Raw genomic sequence first — 19353 nt, 5'->3', positions numbered from 1 at the left:
CTAAAGTAGATGGTATCATAGACACTGAGGATGATTATCAAAAACTCCACAGGATCTTGATCAGCTGGGTAAGGAGGATGGGAAATGGCTAATGACGTTTAATGCAGATAACTGCTGCTACTTCTCCTGCTGCTCTCCTGCACTTTGACCATGTTCTGACCTGGACTCGCTACCATGTGTGTTTTCACAACGCATTCTGACTGCTCTGTGATTGCTGCTGCTCTCCTGCTCTTTGACCATGGCGTGACCTGTACACACTACCACAGTCAGGTCTGTTTCCTCTTCCCAACCTGAAATGTCACCTACCCAAGTTCTCCAGAGATGCTACCTGATCCGTTGAGTTACTCCAGCACTTTGCGCTGTTTTGTGTATTAACCATCAATTGCAGTTCTTTGTTTCAAAAACATACAATGATTTTGTAAGCCAAAACCTGCAATTCCACATGTCTCCATATACACACATGTATGGCTTGCCCTCGTCAAACTTGGCAACTTATTAAACAATTAAATTTGTAAAACGCAATCACCCATATACAAAACCATATATTATGGTTCATAATCAGCCCCTATCTATCTGTTGTCAGAAATTTGAAAATTATATGGAAGACGAGTAATTTATAATCAAAAAGGGTATATATGAAAACAAAGTAATGATAGCCTTGGAGAGGAACCAACAACAAATGGTAAAAATAGCAGTATAAGATTGTGCACTGGAGGTGGAACAAAATAAATATGCGGGAAAATGATGGCAGTTGTGTCAATGGATGAAGATGACATTGACTGGGACGTTTAGACAATGAGATATATAGAGATGGGAATAATGAGGATTATGGACTGTTCCCGCCCGATGACATAGATGTAAAGAAATGAGCTGCAGTCTAGTAAGCTCTGATTCAGATACAGGGTACGGGTATAGGGCAAAATTCCCCCCTACACTATCCAAATACATGTATATCTTATCCTTCAGAATCCCATCCAGAACCCCAAATAGACAATAGACAATAGACAATAGACAATAGGTGCAGGAGTAGGCCATTCAGCCCTTCGAGCCAGCACCGCCATTCAATGCGATCATGGCTGATCACTCTCAATCAGTACCCCGTTCCTGCCTTCTCCCCATACCCCCTCACTCCGCTATCCTTAAGAGCTCTATCCAGCTCTCTCTTGAAAGCATCCAACGAACTGGCCTCCACTGCCTTCTGAGGCAGAGAATTCCACACCTTCACCACTCTCTGACTGAAAAAGTTCTTCCTCATCTCCGTTCTAAATGGCTAAATGTTAGGTTCAATAATTCCCAGACCATCACTTGCAGCCTTTCTTAAATAGAGATACAACATAAGCCACCCTCCAGTCTTCCAACACCTTATCTGTCTCCAAGGACATTTTAGATAACTCAACTCTTGCTCTTGCAATTTCTTCTCTAGCTTCCCTCAATTTCCACAGATATATCTGATCAGGCACAGGAGATTTATCTTCCTTCCTACGCTTTAGGACACCCAGTTCTGTAACTGTCCACAAGTCATCTCCATTAACTGTCCCAAATTCCCTGGTGTTTATGTCTTTCTCTACAGTAAAAACAGAGAAGAAATACTCAATGACTACCTTGTGCTATCTCCTGCAGCCCCACACATAGATGACCACATTGGTTTCTCTAGTTACCCTCTTTCCCTCAATGTACTAATTCAAATCTCTTTGGATTCTCCTCAATTTTATCTGCCAGAGTTATCTCTTGCCCCCTTTTTCCCCCTCCTGATTTCCTTAATTATGCTCCTCAGTCTCCTAAACTCCCCAAGGGATATGCTTAATCCCAGCTGCCTATACCTGACCGACGCCTCCTTTCTCTTGACCAAAGTGAGACCTCCTTTCTACCTGACCTCTCGTCATCCAAGGTTCCTTTCTCTCACTTGCCCTTCATTCTAACAGGAACATGCCTGCCTTTTATGCTTTTATGTTTTTATAAAACCATAAAAGTGGGATGCTTTAAAAGTGAGAATTCCTTACACAAATTTGCCTGCAAACAACCTACTTCAATCAATGTTAGTAATTGCCTGTCTTTTTTGGTGTTTGGGTATATAAGCCCCCAGATAAAGTACAATTTAAACAATTGCTGTCCTCAGAACTGCTTCCCAAAGTTCTTCAACATTGAGGAATATTGATTCAACGTAATAGAAGGTACATTGAATGGAAATCATGAAACTGATTGAGATCCATTTGTGGTAGGTCAGATGTCCCATAGTATAACATACGCAGAACCTGTGATGGATGAGTCTCACACATTGGCTATAAGACAGATGCTTTACTCACTCATAGAACAGCTCCCCTCAATTTGTTCATGTCAACAGATGTTCATGAGTTATAATATGCAAGGATAACTGGACTGTGAGCAAGTTTACAATAGGAAAGATGCCATTAAGCTGGAAACAGTATGGAAAAGGATGTTGCCAGGAAATGAGGGAGAGGTTGGGCCGTCTGGTTCTTTGCTCCTTGAAGCATAGGAGAACGTGATGAATTTCTAGAAGTGCATAAAATCATGAGTTGCGCAGAAAGCAGTAATATACAGTCATTTTCCCAGAGTTAGTGAATCAAGAACTAAAGAGCATGGGTTTAGGGTAAGAGGGGAAAGATATAATAGGAATCTAATGGGCAACTTTTTAACACAGATGATCCATATATGGAACAAGCTGCCAGCAGAAGTGGTTAAGGCTGGTACAATAACAACGTTTAAGGCATTTGGACAGGTCCTTCTCTGCAAATGAATCCTACTCCTGATCCATGGACCATAATCAGAAGGATAGGCTGGAAGAGCCGCTGAGGTCCATGAATGGAGGTGAGGGTGGAGGTGTAGGTACAGGTGTTACATCTCTTGCAGTTGCAGGGGAAGCACAAAGGGAAGGGATGGTACTTACATCTGCTTAATTCACCCTACTCTTAAACTCACTTGGACTATCTGATACCCCAATCCCCTTTCTTGATCTCTCTGTCTCAATTGCAAGAGGATAGACTATCGACTATAAAGCCACTGACTACCACAGTTGCCTTGACTATTACCTCCTCCCACCCTGCCTCTTGGCAGGATGCCTTCTCTCAACTTACAATTTCTCCACCGTAACTGCTCCCAAGATGTGGCTTTCCACTCTAGTACATTCAAGATGTCCACTTTCTTCAGTAAATTTGGATTTCGCCCAGCTGGTGTGGTAGACCCCTCATCCATGTCTGCCTGTGTCCTGCAGTTCTGCTCGCACTACTCCTCCCACTCAGCGAGAATAAAGATACTTGTAAAGCTCCTCTGGACACATTTCAATGCCAGCAAATCTTTCCCCAGATACGGGGCCCAAAACTGCTCACAATATTCCGATACGATATGATAAAACTTTATTCTTCCCCGGAGGGAAGCAGCTCGACTCTGTTCTTCACGGCAGCTTGAGTCTGTCCAGGGATCCCATTAGTCCTTGCAGGTTAGGCAAAGGTTCACTTGTACATCCTCCAACTTCATCTACCATATCCGTTGTTCAAGGTGTGGACTCTTATACATCGGCGAGACCAAACGTAGTCTGGGCAATCGTTTCGATATGCACCTTCGTTCAGTCCGCCTAGGCCTTCCTGATCTTCCGGTTGCCAAACACTTTAACTCCCCTTCGCATTCCCACACTGACTGTTCTGTCCTGGGCCTGCTCCATTGTCAGAGTGAGGCCAAATGCAAATTGGAGGAACAGTTATGGGTAGGGCAGCTTACAACCCAGCGGTATGAATTTGATTTCTCTAACTTCAAGTAACCCTTGCATCCCCTCTCTCACTGTTCCTCTCCCATCCTAGTCATTGTACTAGTTTCAATGACGTCCTGGTGAGTTTCATTGTGTGTAATTTGTTTTCACCTAGCCCACAGCTAACAATGGCCTGATTCCTTTATTATTACTTTTTTGCATATCTTTCATTCATTTGCTCTATATCTCTCTATATCACCACCTATATCTCTCGTTTCCCTTTCCCCTGACGGTCTGTCTGAAGAAGGGACTCGACCCGAAACATCACCTGTTCCTTTTCTCCACAGATGCTGTCTGACCTGCTGAGTTACTCCAGCTTTCTGTGTCTATCTTCCATTGACTCTCCTGTGTCCACCCTGCTTGTTACTTCCTCAAAAGTCTCCAACATATTTGTCAGGCATAATCTTCCCTTAACAAAACCATGCTGACTTCATCGATTTTATCATGTGCTACCATGTTCCCCGAAACCTCATCCTTAATAATGGACTATAACCGGCCTATAATTTCTTTTCTTTTCTCTCTCTTCTCCCTTCTTAAACTGTGTAATTAGATTTGTGATTTTCCAGTCACTGTAGTCCAACTAGTCCAGGTAACATATCCACCTTCAGACCTTTCAGCATCCCTTCTCCTTTGTAACAGCGACTGCACTCACTTCTGCCTCTTGACTCTCTTGAATTTCTGGCATATTGCTGGTGTCTTCTATAGGGAAGAGTGATGTAAACACTATGCTCACCCATAACTATCTTGACTACAAACCCACTGACTCCCACAACTATCTCGACTACATTTCTTCCCATCCTGCTTCCTGTAAAGACTCTATCCCCTACTCACAATTCCTCCGTCTACGCTTCATCTGCGCCCAAGATGAGGTGTTCCATACTAGAACATCCGAGATGTCCTCATTCTTTAGGGAACGGGGGTGCCCCTCTCCCATCATAAATGAGGCCCTCACTCATGTCTCCTCGGTACCCCGCAGTCCCGCCCTTGCTCCCCCTCCCCCTAGTCGCAACAGAGACAGAGTCCCCCTAGTCCTTACTTTCCACCCCATCAGCCATCGCATATAACACATAATCCTCCGTAATTTCCGCCACCTCCAACGGGATCCCACTACTGGCCACATTGTCCCATCTCCACCCATTTCCGCCTTCCGCAGAGACCATTCCCTCTGCAACTCCCTGGTTAACTCATCCCTTCCCAGCCAAACCACCCCTTCCCCATGTATATTCCCCTGCAACCGCAGAAGATGCAACACCTGTCCCTACACCTCCTCCCTCGATTCTGTCCAGGGACCCTAACAGTCCTTTCAGGGTAGGCAGAGGTTCACTTGCACCTCCTCCAACCTTATCCACAGAGTTCAAGATGTGGACTCTGATACATCGGCAAGACCAAACGCAGACTGGGTGATCGTTTCGCAGAACACCTTTGCTAAGCCGCATGAACCAACCAGATCTCCCGGTTGCTGGACACTTTTATACTCCTTCCCATTCCTGCACAGACCTTTCTGTCCTTGGTCTCCTCCATTGTCAGAGTGAGGCTCGACGTAAATTGGAGGAACAGCATCTCATATTTTGCTTGGGCAGCTTACAGCCCAGTGTTATGAATATTGATTTGTCTCACTTCAGGTAGCCCCAGCATTCCCTCTCTCTCTATCCCTCCCCCACCCAAATCACACCAGCTTCTAATATTCACCTTACAAACAGCTTACAATGATCTGTTTCCTTTATCATTGTTACTTTTTTACATATCTTTCATTCATTGTTCTTTATCTCTCCACAACAGATAACCAGTCTGAAAAAGGGTCTCGAACTGAAGTGTCAACCATTCCTTCTCTCCAGAGATGCTGCCTGTCTCACTGAGTTATACCAGCTTTTTGAGGTCTAGCTTTGATGCAAAAAAACTTATTCAGTTCATCCACTATTTATTGTTTCCCATTACTACTTTTCCAGCATCATTTAGCAGCAGTCCCCCCTTGCCTCTCTTTCACTCTTTATATATCTGAATATATTTTGGTATCCACTTTTATATTATTGGCTAGCTTACCTTCACATTTCATCTTTTCTCTCCTTATTGCTTTTTTAGTTGCCTATGGTGGGTTTTTTTAAAGCTTCCCAATCCTCTATCTCCCCTCTAATCTTTGCCACATTATATGTATCTCTTTGCTTCCATGCTGTCTTTGACTTCCTTTATCAGCCTCGGTTGCCTCATTCTCCTCTTGATATGTTACTTCCTCTTTGGGATAAAAAAGATCCTGCATCTTCTGAATTACTCCAAGGAACCCCTGCCATTTTTGCTCCACTGTCATTCGTGCTTGGGTCCCCTTCCAAGCATAAGCTCCCAAATCAAATCTGCCTTGACAACTTCTTGATTCACTCATACCTTCCAACTCTACCTGTTCCTTTCAACTCGTGCAACTTCAGGAGATGCAATAGCTGTTGCACTTAGTCTACCACAGACTGGCAACTATTTTAATTCCCTTTCCCATTTCCATTCCTGACTTTTATGTCCTTGACCTCCTCTGCTTGTTAAAATCTTAATTAGAACCATCAGAAGTCTGCTCTAATTTCTGGCAATCATTTCTGATGATTGCTCCTGTTGTGCTTACAGAATCCCAGTGACCTGAAGATTTCTAACACCTCATCCTGTAATTTGTATGGAAATATTTTCAATGCAAAATGGCATCTGTAAGCACAATGCAAATAGAATTCCAAAAGCTAGATGCCGGATGTGTTATCAAACAGTTAAATAAGTTTTGTCAATAAACTTACATAGAAATAGTCAATGGGATCAAATATATGTCTGAAGAGCTGTCTTGCCCACAGTATCTTTCCAGCAACAGGAGGCATATCTCTTGCAAGTGGTGGATCGTCTTTGAAGGTGAGATAATGCTGTAAAGACATTCAAAATGGCAAAATCAACAATTCACTTTAAACTTAGAACATAGAATAATATTGCACAGGCCTTCTGGACCACCACAATTTGCAATGATCATAATGCCAATCTAGAGCATAGAACAACACAGCACAGGAACAGCCCCCTTGGCCCGCAATGTTCTGTGATGAACATAAGCCAAATTAATGTTCTCTGATTGCACAATTTAAACTAATCCTAACTGTCTACACATGAATCCTCCACAAGCAACTACATGTTCATGTGCCTATCTAAATGCATCTTAAACATTGCTCTGGTATTTGCTTCCACCACTTTCCCCGGTAGCAGATTCAGGCAGATGCTGCACTCCGAGTTAAAAAATAGATTATTAAATCTCCTTTATATTTCCCCCCCTGTCACCTTAAAGGTTTGCCCTCTAGTATTAGTATGGCCCTTATGGAGCAGATGTAGGCAAATCAATAAATTAGGAAAGTGAGCCTTAAGATTCTTCAGCCTAAATTTGGATCCATTTCTGCCTGGTTTACATGCACAAATTGTGTATAAAACCAGTTTTACTCAGGTTTGGTAACACAGATAATCAGTAATAGATTAAAAACAAAATAGGAGACCCCAGAAGATCACTAAAGTCTATCGAATTTGTGAAAGAACCATTCACCACTACTCTCTGGTTTCCTATCCTCTCCTGATATTTTAATTCCACAGACCTCAATTTTGCCTGACAATATGTTATGTACAAAGTTATCAAATGCCTGCCATAAACACACATAGAAAGCATCTGTAGGAGGGAATTTTGTACTTTAACCGCACCCTATATCTGACTTTATTCAGATAGGCACTTACACAAAATAAAACAGCTCATAGATCAGTGGTGAGTTTATTGAACAAGTCAGTTTATTGGCGATATACATCGGGGATTCAGTGTGAGCAAGCCCAAGCTGCTTCAATGAGCTATGGTAACTGTAGGATTTTTATACCCTCATGACACAATGGTTACTTGGAGTTGAAATAAACCATCATTAATCAATGTCTCTGTAACCTTTCATCTTTATTTTTCCCCAGAGTTAACATTAATCTTATGTTTCATGTTGTTTAGAAATCTCCCTCCCATATATCCAACATGTATATATAAATGTCCAGATTCTACTCAATAAAAGGAGTCCCCTTGCAAAGTCGTCGTTTGTTAACCTTTGAGAGACTTGCCTGCTAAACGCAGTGACCAAGAGTACCAGGCGTACACTGGCCCTACCCCCGAACTCTATCTCCGTTACATTGACGATTGCATCGGTGCTACCTCCTGCACCCATGCAGAACTCATGGACATCATCAACTTCGCCACCAATTTCCATCCTGCACTCAAATTTATTTGGATCATCTCCGACACCTCCCTCCCCTTTCTTGATCACACAGTCTCCATCACAAGAAATAGACTATCGACTGACCTCTTGCAAACCCACCGACTCCCACAACTATCTCAACTACACTTTTTCCCACCCTGCTTCCTGCAAAGACTCTAACCCCTATTCCCAATTCCTCCGTCTATGCTGCATCTGTGCCCAAGATGAGATGTTCCATACCAGGACATCCGAGATGTCCGCATTCTTTAGGGAATGGGTTCCATTTTCCCATCATAGATGAGATGCTCACTCATGTCTCCTCGGTACCCCGCAGCTCCACCCTTGCTCCCTTTCCCCCTAGTCACAACAGAGACAGAGTCCCTCTATTCTTTACCTTTCACCCCATCAGCCATCACATACAACACAAAATCCTCCGAAATATCCGCCACCTCCAACGAATATCCCACCACCAGCCACATTTTCCCATCTCCACCCCCTTCCGCCTTCGGCAGAGGGCGTTCCCACCTCAACTCCCTGGATAACTCATTCCCTGCCACCCAAACCACTCCCTCCCTAGGTACCTTCCCCTGCAACCACAATGCGTGAAAAAGTTGAATGTTACAGTTGTACATTATGTTACAGTTATACTCGACTTTGCTGAGGTGGCTTTGCTTGAATATTGTGTTCAGTTTTGGTCACCCAGATGCCATTAAGCTGGAAAGAGAGCAGAGAAGATTTACCTGGACCTGGATTTACCTGCCAGGTCTTGAGGGACTGAGCTGCATGGTGAGATTGGGCAGCCTAGTAGTTTATTCCTTGGAGCTCAGTGGCAGGCTAGTACTTTATTCCTTGGGTGGTGATCTTATAGGGATGTATAAAATCCTGAGGCGAATAGCTAGGATGAATACGCTGTCTTTTTTACAGGGTATGGGAATCAAGAACTAAAGGGAGAGATTTAAGGTGAGAGATTTAATTGGAACCTGAAGGCCAACTTTTTCACACAGAGAGCAGTGGGTATATGGAACAAGCTACCAGATGAAAGAGTTGAGGCAATTACATAAACAATATTTTTAAAACATTTGGTCAGGTACATGGCTAGGAAAGGTTTTGAGGCATATGGGCCAGGTGCAGGCAAATGCAAGAAGCCTGGATGGGGTATCTTTGTTGGTTTTGATGAGTTGGGCCAAAGGGCCTCTTTCTATGTTGTATATCCCTATGACTCTAAGGATGTAATTAAACCTATATATTGAACTTATTTTAGGATATGAGTGAAGGTAAACTTGTAAATAAGCAATGATTTTTTGGGGGATCAAATTTCAAATCTATCAATTACAAAATTATTCCAATGTGTTCCCCACTTACTCCAGTTTTTATCTTATTTTCCATAGCTCATTCCAAGCCCACTTCTTTCAAGACACACATTATATCAAGCTGTCTATCCCAACTGCCAACAATTCATCCCTTTGACATATGTACATTTTCAGAATAGGGCGGCACGGTGGCGCAGCGGTAGAGTTGCTGCCTTACAGCGAATGCAGCGCCGGAGACTCAGGTTCGATCCTGACTACAGGCGCCGTCTGTACGGAGTTTGTACGTTCTTCCCGTGACCTGCGTGGGTTTTCTCCGAGATCTTCGGTTTCTTCCCACACTCCAAAGACGTACAGGTATGTAGGTTAATTGACTGGGTAAAATGTAAAAATTGTCCCTAGTGTGTGTAGGTTAGTGTGCGGGGATCGCTGGGCGGCGCGGACCCAGTGGGCCAAAGGGCCTGTTTCTGCGCTGTATCTCTAAAAAATCTAGAAGGCTTTTAATGGAGTGCCGCACGAGAGGCGAGTATGCAAAATAAATGGACATGGAATTGAGGGGTAATATACTGTCATAGAATAAAACCTAGTTGGCACACAGAATACAAAGGATTTGAGTGTCAGGTTGTAAATAATGTTGTACTGTAGTCTTGGGATTGAGACCCAATTATTCACAATATATATTTTCAATTTGGATAAACAGACTGAATATAATATTACTTATTTTGCTGACTATATGAAACTCATGGAACTGTAGCAGAGAGAATGCAAAGAACCAATCTCAACAAAATGAGTGAGTGAGTAAAGTCAAGGCAGATGCTCCATAGCAGGAAAATCAGAAAGGTCGTGTATTATTTAGATAGAGAAATGTTGATGTAGAAATGGATTTGTATTCTTGTGCAAACATGATCCAGGGAAAATAGGACTTGTCGGGGAGAAAACAAAAGCACCTGTAGTGTGAATAGTAAATATTAACCAAACAAAAAGGAAATACGAGCAGTTCAGGGAATCACTTGAGACTGCAGATGTTAGAATCTAAAAAAAATAAAGAGAGCTCCTGTCTGGAGCTCTCCGGATCAGCGGATCAGGCAACATGTTTGAAGGGAAATACACATTCAATCTTTTGGGTTATAACCCAACATAGATCATAGAGCATAGAAGAGCACAGCACAAGGAAAAGATCGTCAGTCCAATATGACGAACGGGATGCCAAACACGATGCCAAAATTCACCATCACATAATCTATCTTCCTCCATTCCCTACATATCAATATGCTTATCCAAAAGTCTCTTAAATGCTACTATTGTATCTGCCCTCAATCACCAACCCCAGCAATGCATTCCAGGCACTCGTCATCCTTTGTATAAAATACTTGCTCCGCACATCTGATTTAAATTTTGTCCCTCTCACCTCAAAGCAGTGCCCTCGAGTATTTGATTTTTTTCATCCTGCGAGTGAAGTTCTGTCTGTCTACCCTATCTATGCCTCCCATAATTTTCCCGTAATTTCCCGCGTTCCAGAGAAAACAATCCAAGTCTGTCCAAACTCTACCTGTAGCTAATACCTGCTAATCCAGGGGTCATTCCGGTAAACCAGCTCTCCAACGTTTCCAAAACCTCCACATCCTTCCTGTAATGGGGTGACTAGAAATGCACACAATACTCCAAATGTGGCTTAACCAAAGTCCATAAACTTACCGATTCTTATTCTCAATGCCCCACTGATGAAAGCAAACGTACCATCTGCCTTTTTTATCAATTTATTTGTGCTGATCCCTCTACAACAATGCTGTTAAGGGTCATGCCATTAATTGTATATTTTCCCCTTACATTTCACCCTCCAAAATACAAAACCTCACACTTGCTCAGATTAAACTCCATTTGCCATTTCTCTGCCTATTTGTATATCAGATCTATATCCCGCTATATACCTTGACAGCCTTCCTCGCAGTCCATGGCCTCAGCAATCTCGGTGCCATCTGCAAACTTACTGACGACCCGTCTATGTCCCAGCACAGATCATGGCAGAACTCTACTGGTCACAGACCTCCAGCCTCAACATTGTCCTTCCACCACAGCTCTGTCTTCTATCAGTAAACCAGTTCTGGATCCCTGCTGCCAAATCATTGTTAATTCCATGCATCTTAATCTTCTAGATTAGACTACCATGGTGGATTTTTTCAAATACTGTACTAATATCTATGTGGAAAACATCCTTTGCCCTACCCTCATCATTTGCAGATTTGCAGATAAGAACCAGATAGGGCGGGTGGGGTGGAGATAGGAACAGAGATTGGAAGGTGTAAGAATATAACTGCAGATGCTGGTACAAATCGAAGGTATTTATTCACAAATGCTGGAGTAACTCAGCAGGTCAGGCAGCATCTCAGGAGAGAAGGAATGGGTGACGTTTCAGGTCGAGACCCTTCTTCAGACTGATGTCAGGGGGGCGGGACAAAAGCCCCAAAACAAGAGAGGTTGGAAGGTGATAAGTAGAGAACAAAAGGCTGCAGATTCTGGGGTATTGTGAGAAAGGATAGTATAGACCAAATATGGGAACAATGAAGGGGGCAGGGGTGATCAATGGTGGGGGGGGGGGGGGGAGGCCTGGGGAGGAGAGTGTGAAAGTGGAAGGGGGGGTGGGGAGGCACAGGAAAGGAGGAAGTTAGTACTTGAAATTGGAGAATTCAATTATTATTCTGATCAGATGTATGCTAACCTTGAGGTGGTGTTCTTGCAGTTTGTATGTGGCTTCACTCCGGTAATAGAGATTGCCCAGAACTGATAGGTTGGCATGCGAATGGGAAAAGTTAAAATGTTTAGTGACCGGGACATTCAGCGGGCTTTGGCAGACAGAGCACAAGTGTTTGGCAATACAATCGTCTAATCCACGCCTGGTAAAGGATCCCACACCAGCAGCATCAAATGGAGAAGATGAGACCCTTCCAGGTTAAACGGAGGTTCACATGACCATCTTCAATTCTCATCTACTGCATTCTGGTGGAGATAGGTTAAGGCAGATTAGGTGCTCCCAATGTGGCCTCCAATGGGACCAAGCATAGACCAGGTGACTCTTTCGAGTCATACCATTCCTCTACCACCTCACTTCCCACCCCTCCATCGACCCCAGTATGCACAGGTTAATCCCACCCCATCAGTCCCTTCCTTTCCACACTCATCTCTCGCTCCCGAATTTATTGACCCTCTTTTCCACCCTCCCTCCTTTGACCCATATCCCTCCCTCTAGCTTTACATTTCACTCATCCTCTTCTCTCCTAACCTGACCCCCTTTTGTCTCCTTCTCAGCTCTAACCTTTGTCACTTAATCCACCCATCTGCCAATCACCACATCTACACTTGTATCCACCTATCTCTTGTCAGGCTTTATCTAATCCCCAACCTCTCTTTTCCTACTTTCTTCCCCTTTTGTCAATCTGGCTGAAGAAGGGTCCCGACCCAAAATAGCAAATGTCCAAAATAGCAAATGTCCAAAATAGCAAATGTCCAAAATAGCAAATGTCCAAAATGTCAGGATGCTGCCTGACCTGTGAGTTGCTCCAGCACTTTGTTTTGATAAAGTTAGGTTAAGACAGAGCAGGCGATAAGATACACGACAGTTAGAGAGACATTTTAAAGAAACATTGTGAGAAAGGGACAATGCATATTAAGTATGGCAAACAATGAGAAATCAATCTACCAGACTTTCAAAAATTCAACATTTATTCCAGAAGATATTAATCTTCCCTTTTACATTGGGTCTCATGGTGGCAGTCAAAGAAACCGTAGGCAAACAGGACAGAGTGGAATTGCAGATTAAAGTGCCACTAAAGATTCCACTAAAGTGCAAGAGATTGTTTCCCATTTTTCACGTGTAAATTTATAAATCGATAAACTGAAATGCAATCTTACCTTTTTAATGAACATTAACTCGTTAGCATAGTGTCGAAGGATCCGTTCAATTGTTATTTCAATTTCTGACTCAAGGGATGGAATATTCAAATTCTGAAATCTATGTTTAGCACAAATAAATGACAATCCATTCATTATAAGGAGCATCATGAAAGTCATGCATTAATCCTGCATAATATTATGAAACAGCTATATTATTTTTCTTAAAAAGCAGTCTAAAAATAACAAATTCCATTTCCTTCTTTTCAATTTAAATGTAAACACACAGCAACCTACATTATAAATAGCAAAATATTATTATTTCACGGTCAAACTCCCTTGACAGTCAATTATTTAATTTAATCCACCGCCTCAACATGTGATACAATGATTGATAATGTGCTTCTGCCAGGAAGACAAGTATGTATCTAGACTTTCAAAAAGCCTTTGACAAAGTCCTACACAAGAGATTAGTGTGCAAAATTAAAGCACATGGTATTGGGGGTAGGGTATTGAAATGGATAGAGAACTGGTTGGCAGACAGGAAGTTTCTTCTTAGGCCCCCTTGGTTATGGCTGACCATGGGTGATGCGTCCTAGTTGGCTGCTTGCTCCGCATCTCAGCTAGAGCAGCGTCGTTTGTGGCTGAAGAGACCAATGCGGGAGTGACAGTCTCTGTCGCAAAGGTCACATTTGCGTGTGGTCTCCGGTCTGTTGAAGTTGCTGCGCTCCTTTCTGCATGCCCGCTTGTCTGCCGCTGCGTTCATCAGTTTCTCTTCTCCCGTTTCGAGATGTTGGTTCAGGGTACCTCTCCACCTCATACGGTCAGCTGCAAAGCTCTCCCAGGACTCCACATCGATGTTGAGCGCCTTCAAATCTCTCTTGCAGACATCCTTGTAACGTAGCTGGGGGCGGCTGATGGGTCTCCTCCCAGATGTCAGCTCTCCATAGAGGATGTCTTTTGGAATATGGCCATCCTCCATGCGGTGGACATGGCCCAGCCACCGCAGCCTGCGCTGCCTGAGTAGAGTGTACATACTGGGAAGGCCAGCACAAGCCAGAATCTCGGCATTGGACACTGTCTTGCCAGGATATACCCAGGATATGGTGGATGCTTCTAAGGTGGAAGGTGTAGAGTCTTCTCTCCAGTCTGGCATATGTAGTCCATGTCTCACTGCCGTACAGCAGTGTGCTGTTAACACAGGCATTGTAGACTGCTATCTTTGTCTTCACTGTCAGCTTTGGATTGGTCCACACTTGGGTTGTGAGGCGAGCGAGAGTTGTAGTTGCCTTCCTGATCCTCTTGTCAATCTCTGTGTCCAAGGAGAGGTTGTCGGTGATGGTGGAGCTGAGGTACGTGAACTGATGGACGGCATCGAGTTCGTAGTCGTCGATGGTGATGACAGGTGGTGCCTCTGTATCCTGTCCCAGGACGTTCGTCTTCTTCAGGCTGATGGTCAGCCCGAAGTCTTTGCAAGCCCGATAGAAGCAGTCCATCAGTGACTGTAGCTCCTGCTGGGTGTGGACACAACTGCTGTGTCATCGGCGAACAACATGTCTCTAATGAGAGCTTCACGTACTTTTGTCTTGGCTCTGAGGCGGGTGAGGTGGAAGAGCCTGCCATCTGATCTAGTACGCAGGTAGATCCCCTCTGTTGTTGTGCCGAAGGCATGTTTCAGGAGCAGAGCAAAGAAAATCCTCAAAGAATGTGGGAGCGAGGACGCAGCCTTGTTTGATGCCACTGCGGATGCCGAAGAGCTCCGAGAAACTGCCATTGAACTGCACTGTCCCCTTCGTGTTGATGTGGAAGGATTCTATCATGCTCTGCAGTTTTGGTGGGCAGCCGATCTTTAGGAGAGCCTCGAATAGGCCATCTCTGCTGATGAAGTCGGACACCTTGGTGAGGTCAATGAAAGCAATATACAGGGGTATCCGCTGTTCTCTGCACTTCTCCTGGAGCTGGCGAAGGGAGAAGACCATGTCTACTGTTGACCTTCCAGCTCGGAAACCGCACCGTGACTCTGGGTAGACGCATTCTGCCAGCTTCTGCAGGCGGATCAAGATCACCTGAGCAAAGACCTTGCCGACGATGTTGAGGAGGGAGATGCCTCGGTAGTTGTTGCAATCGCTTCTCTCGCCCTTGTTCTTATAGAGGGTAATAATCGTGTCCTGCGGTACAGCTCCTTCTTGCCAACACTGGCAGAGGACTTCATGCAAAGGAAGCAGTAAGGTAGTCTTGCAGTGCTTGATCTGGTCAGGGGGAATCCCGTCGCTGCCTGGGGCCTTGCCTGAGGCCAGGTTGTCAATGGCCTTGCCGTCAGCTCTCCATCTAATTCATCCATGGTCGGCAGGCACTCGATGGCGTCAAGGGCTGAGGGGGACACAGTGTTCTCTCTCGAGTAGAGGTCGGAGTAGTGTTCCACCCATCTCTCCATCTGTTGGCATTTGTCTGTGATTACTTCCCCAGTGGAGGATTTGAGGGGGGCTGTCTTGCTCTGGACTGGTTCTCGTGCCTTCTTAATGCCAACGTACATTCCCCTGATGTTCCCTGTTATGGCAGCCATCTGGATGTCCTCACTAAGCTGTGTCCAGTACTCATTGGCGCAATGCCTGGCAGTCTGCTGAGCCTTGCTCCTGGCAGCCCTGAGGATCTGCAGGTTCTTCTCGTTGGCTGACCGCTTGTACTCGGCTAGGGAGGCGCGCTTGGCTTCGATGATGTGAGTCATCTTGGTCAACTTGGCCTCAAATCAGTCGTGCTTCTTTGGGATCTTCTTTCCAAAGAGTAGGAATTAATGAGTCCTTTTCAGAATGGCAGGCAGTGTCTAGTGGGGTGCCGCAAGGCTCGGTGCTGGTACCCCAGTTATTTACCATATATATTAACAATTTAGACGAGGGAAATAAATGTGACATCTCCAAGTTTGCGGATGACACAAAGCTGGGTGGCAGTGTGAGCTGTGATGAGGATGCTAGGAGGTTGCAAGGTGACTTGGGTAGGTTGGGTGAGTGGGCAGATGCAGCATAATGTGGATAGATTTGAGGTTATCCACTTTGGTGGCAAGAACAGGAAGGGAGATTATTACCTGAATGGTAGACACAAAAAGCTGGAGTAATTCAGCGGGACAGGCAACATATCTGGAGAGAAGGAATGTGTGACGTTTCGGGTCAAGACCCTTCTTCAGACTGGTTAGGGATAAGGGAAATGAGAGATATAGACAGTGATGTGGAGAGATAAAGAACAACGAATGAAAGATATGCAAAAAAGTAACGATGATAAAGGAAACCGGCCATTGTAAGCTGTTTGTAGGGTGAAAATGAGAAGCTTGTGCGACTTGGGCGGGGGAGCGATAGAGAGCGAGGGAATGCCGGGGCTACCTGAAGTGAGAGAAATCAATATTTATAACACTGGGGCTGTAAGCTGCCCAAACAAAATATTCCTCCAATTTGCGTTAGGCCTCACTCTGACAATGGAGGAGACAGCGGATAGATACTCTGATAATGGAGGAGACCAAGGGCAGTTATTCTGATAATTGAGGAGACCGAGCACAGTTTCTTTGACAATGGAGGAGACTGAGGACAGTTACTCCGACAATGAAGGAGACCGAAGACAGAATCTGAATATTGTCAGATTAGGAAAAGGGGAGGTGGAATGAGACTTGGGTGTGCTTGTACATCAGTCACTGAAATGAAGCATGCAGGAACACCAGGCAGTGAAGAAAGTTAATGACATATTGACCTTCATTGAGTGCGGATTTGAGTTTGGGAGCAAGGAGGTCCTACTGCAGTTGTACAGGGCCGTGGTGAAACCGCAACTGGAGTATTGTGTGCAGTTTTGGTCTCCTAATTTGAGGAAGGACATTATTGCTATTGAGGGAGTGCAGCGTAGGTTCACCAGGTGAAGGATGGCGGGACCAACATATGATGAAAGAATGGGTCGACTGGGCTTGCATTTACTGGAATTTAGAAGGATGAGAGAGGATCTTATATAAACATATAAATTTCTCAAGGATTGGACAGGCTAGCTGCAGGAAAAATGTTCCCGATGTTGGTGGAGTCCAGCACCAGGGGTCACAGTTGAAGAATAAGGCATTGGCAATTTAGGACTGAGATGAGGAAAAAAAAATTCATCCAGAGTGTTGTGAATCTGTGGAATTCTCTGCCACAGAAGACAGTGGTGGTCAATTCACTGGATGTGTTCAACAGTTAGATTTAGCTCTTAGGGCTAAAGGAATCAAGGAGTATGGGGAAAAAGCAGGAATGGGGTACTGATTTTAGATGATCAGCCATGATCACATTGAAGAGCCGAATGCCCTACTCCAGCATCTATTTTCTATGAAGAAGGGTCTCGACCCGAAACGTCACCCATTCCTTCTCTCCCGAGATGCTGCCTGACCTGCTGAGTTACTCCAGCATTTTGTGAATAGATCTATTTTCTATGTTTCTATGAAGGAAACATGTTAAAGAATCAATGATATAATTGCAACCATGATTGCAGCAACTTCACTGCTTTTCTTCTGATAATTGCTACTCTCACTCCCTATCCAAGATGATGAAATGTCATGGTGCAGTGGGTAGCAGTTGAGTTGCTGCCTTACCCATAGACCCAAGTTATATCCTGACTATGGGTGCTGTCTGTGCGGAGTTTGTACATTTTCCCTGTGACCGCCTGGGTTTTCTCTGGATGCTCAGGATTCCTTTCACATTTCAAAAACATGCAGGTTGTAGGTTAATTGGCTTCTGTAAGTTGTAAATTGCCCCTAGCATGTCGGATAGTGCCTGTGTACGGGGTGGTCGCTGGTCGGCGCAGACTCGGTGGGCCAAAGGGGACTATAGAGGCATGAGGGAGGAGCTGGCCAGAGTTGACTGGAAAGAGACCCTAGCAGGGAAGACAGTGGAACAACAGTGGCAGGTATTTCTGGGAATAATACAGAAGGTGCAGGATCAGTTCATTCCAAAGAGGAAGAAAAATTCTAAGGGGAGTAAGAGGCGACCGTGGCTGACAAGGGAAGTCAAGGACAGTATAAAAATAAAAGAGAAGTATAACATAGGAAGGATGAGCCAGAGGATTGGGATGCTTTTAAAGAGCAACTCATAACAAGAGGAGTTGAGAAGTGGAGTAAAGAGGTCCTTCTCCAGTTGTACAGGGCGTAGTGAGACCACACCTGGAGTATTGTGTGCAGTTTTGGTCTCCACATTTGTGGAATGATATTCTTACTATTGAGGGAGTGCAGCGTAGGTTCATAAGGTTCATTCCTGGAATAGCAGGACTGTCATATGTTGAAAGACTGGAGCGACTAGGCTAGTATACTCTGGAATTTAGAAGGATGAGAGAGCCCAGTGCCAACAAACGCTCATCATATGTTAATCCAATCATTCATGGGATCATTCCCATACACCTCCTCAGGACCCTCTCCAATGACAACACATCCTTCCTCAGATATCGGGATCAAAACTGCTCACAATACTCCAAATGTGATCTGACCAGTGCCTCATATTCTAATCCTCTTAAAATAAATGCTAGCATTTCATTTGTCTTCCTTACTACCAAGTTGACTTGCTAATTAACCTTTTGTGACTCCTGCACCAGCACTACCAAGTCCCTTTGCACCTCCAATTTCTGAATTCTCTCCCCATATATAAAATAGTTTATGCCTTTATTCCTCCCAAAATGCATGACTCCACACTTTGCTACACTGTATTCCATCTACCACTTCTTTGCCCACTCTCCCAACAACTCCACGTCCTTCTGCAAAGTCCCTGCTTTCTCTACACTACCTGCGCCTCCACCTATCTTCGTATCATTTGAAAACCTGATCACAAAGCCTTCAATTCCCTCATCCAAATCATTGCTACACAACATGAAGAGTATCAGCCTCAGTACCGATCCCTGCTGGCCGCCAACCAGAAAAGGCCTCCTGTATTGCCACTCTTTGCCTTCTGCCATTTAGCCAACTTGCTATCCATGCTGGTTGGTATCTTCCCTCTGATATCATAGGCTCTCATCTTCTTTAGCAACTTCACATGCTGCACTTTATCAAAGGTGCTCAGAAAATCCAGGAAAACATGACTCTCCTTTATCTATCTTGCTATTTATTTCCTCATAGAATTCCAACAGGTTCATCAGGCAAGATCTCCCTTTCACAAAATCATGCTGACCAGCCTGTTTAATCATGAGTAGTTTG

At 44.3% G+C, this 19353-nt stretch overlaps 1 protein-coding gene across 1 annotated transcript in view; it reads right to left on the bottom strand.

Annotated features, from left to right (window-relative positions):
* The window catches only part of LOC144593844 (dynein axonemal heavy chain 8-like), a 624642-nt gene that overhangs the window by 480298 nt on the left and 124991 nt on the right, over positions 1–19353 (bottom strand). Inside the window, exons 15-16 of the mRNA XM_078399962.1 lie at positions 13197–13296; positions 6526–6645 (exon numbers count right to left, since the gene is read on the bottom strand). Of these exons, the coding sequence (XP_078256088.1) occupies positions 6526–6645; positions 13197–13296 (220 nt within the window). The remainder of the gene's footprint in view (positions 1–6525; positions 6646–13196; positions 13297–19353) is intronic.

The sequence above is a fragment of the Rhinoraja longicauda genome, chromosome 5 (assembly GCF_053455715.1).
Source record: "Rhinoraja longicauda isolate Sanriku21f chromosome 5, sRhiLon1.1, whole genome shotgun sequence".
Lineage (NCBI taxonomy): Eukaryota > Metazoa > Chordata > Chondrichthyes > Rajiformes > Arhynchobatidae > Rhinoraja > Rhinoraja longicauda.
The sequence above is the reverse complement of the archived record's forward strand: the minus strand, read 5'-3'. Positions and strand labels throughout refer to the sequence as shown.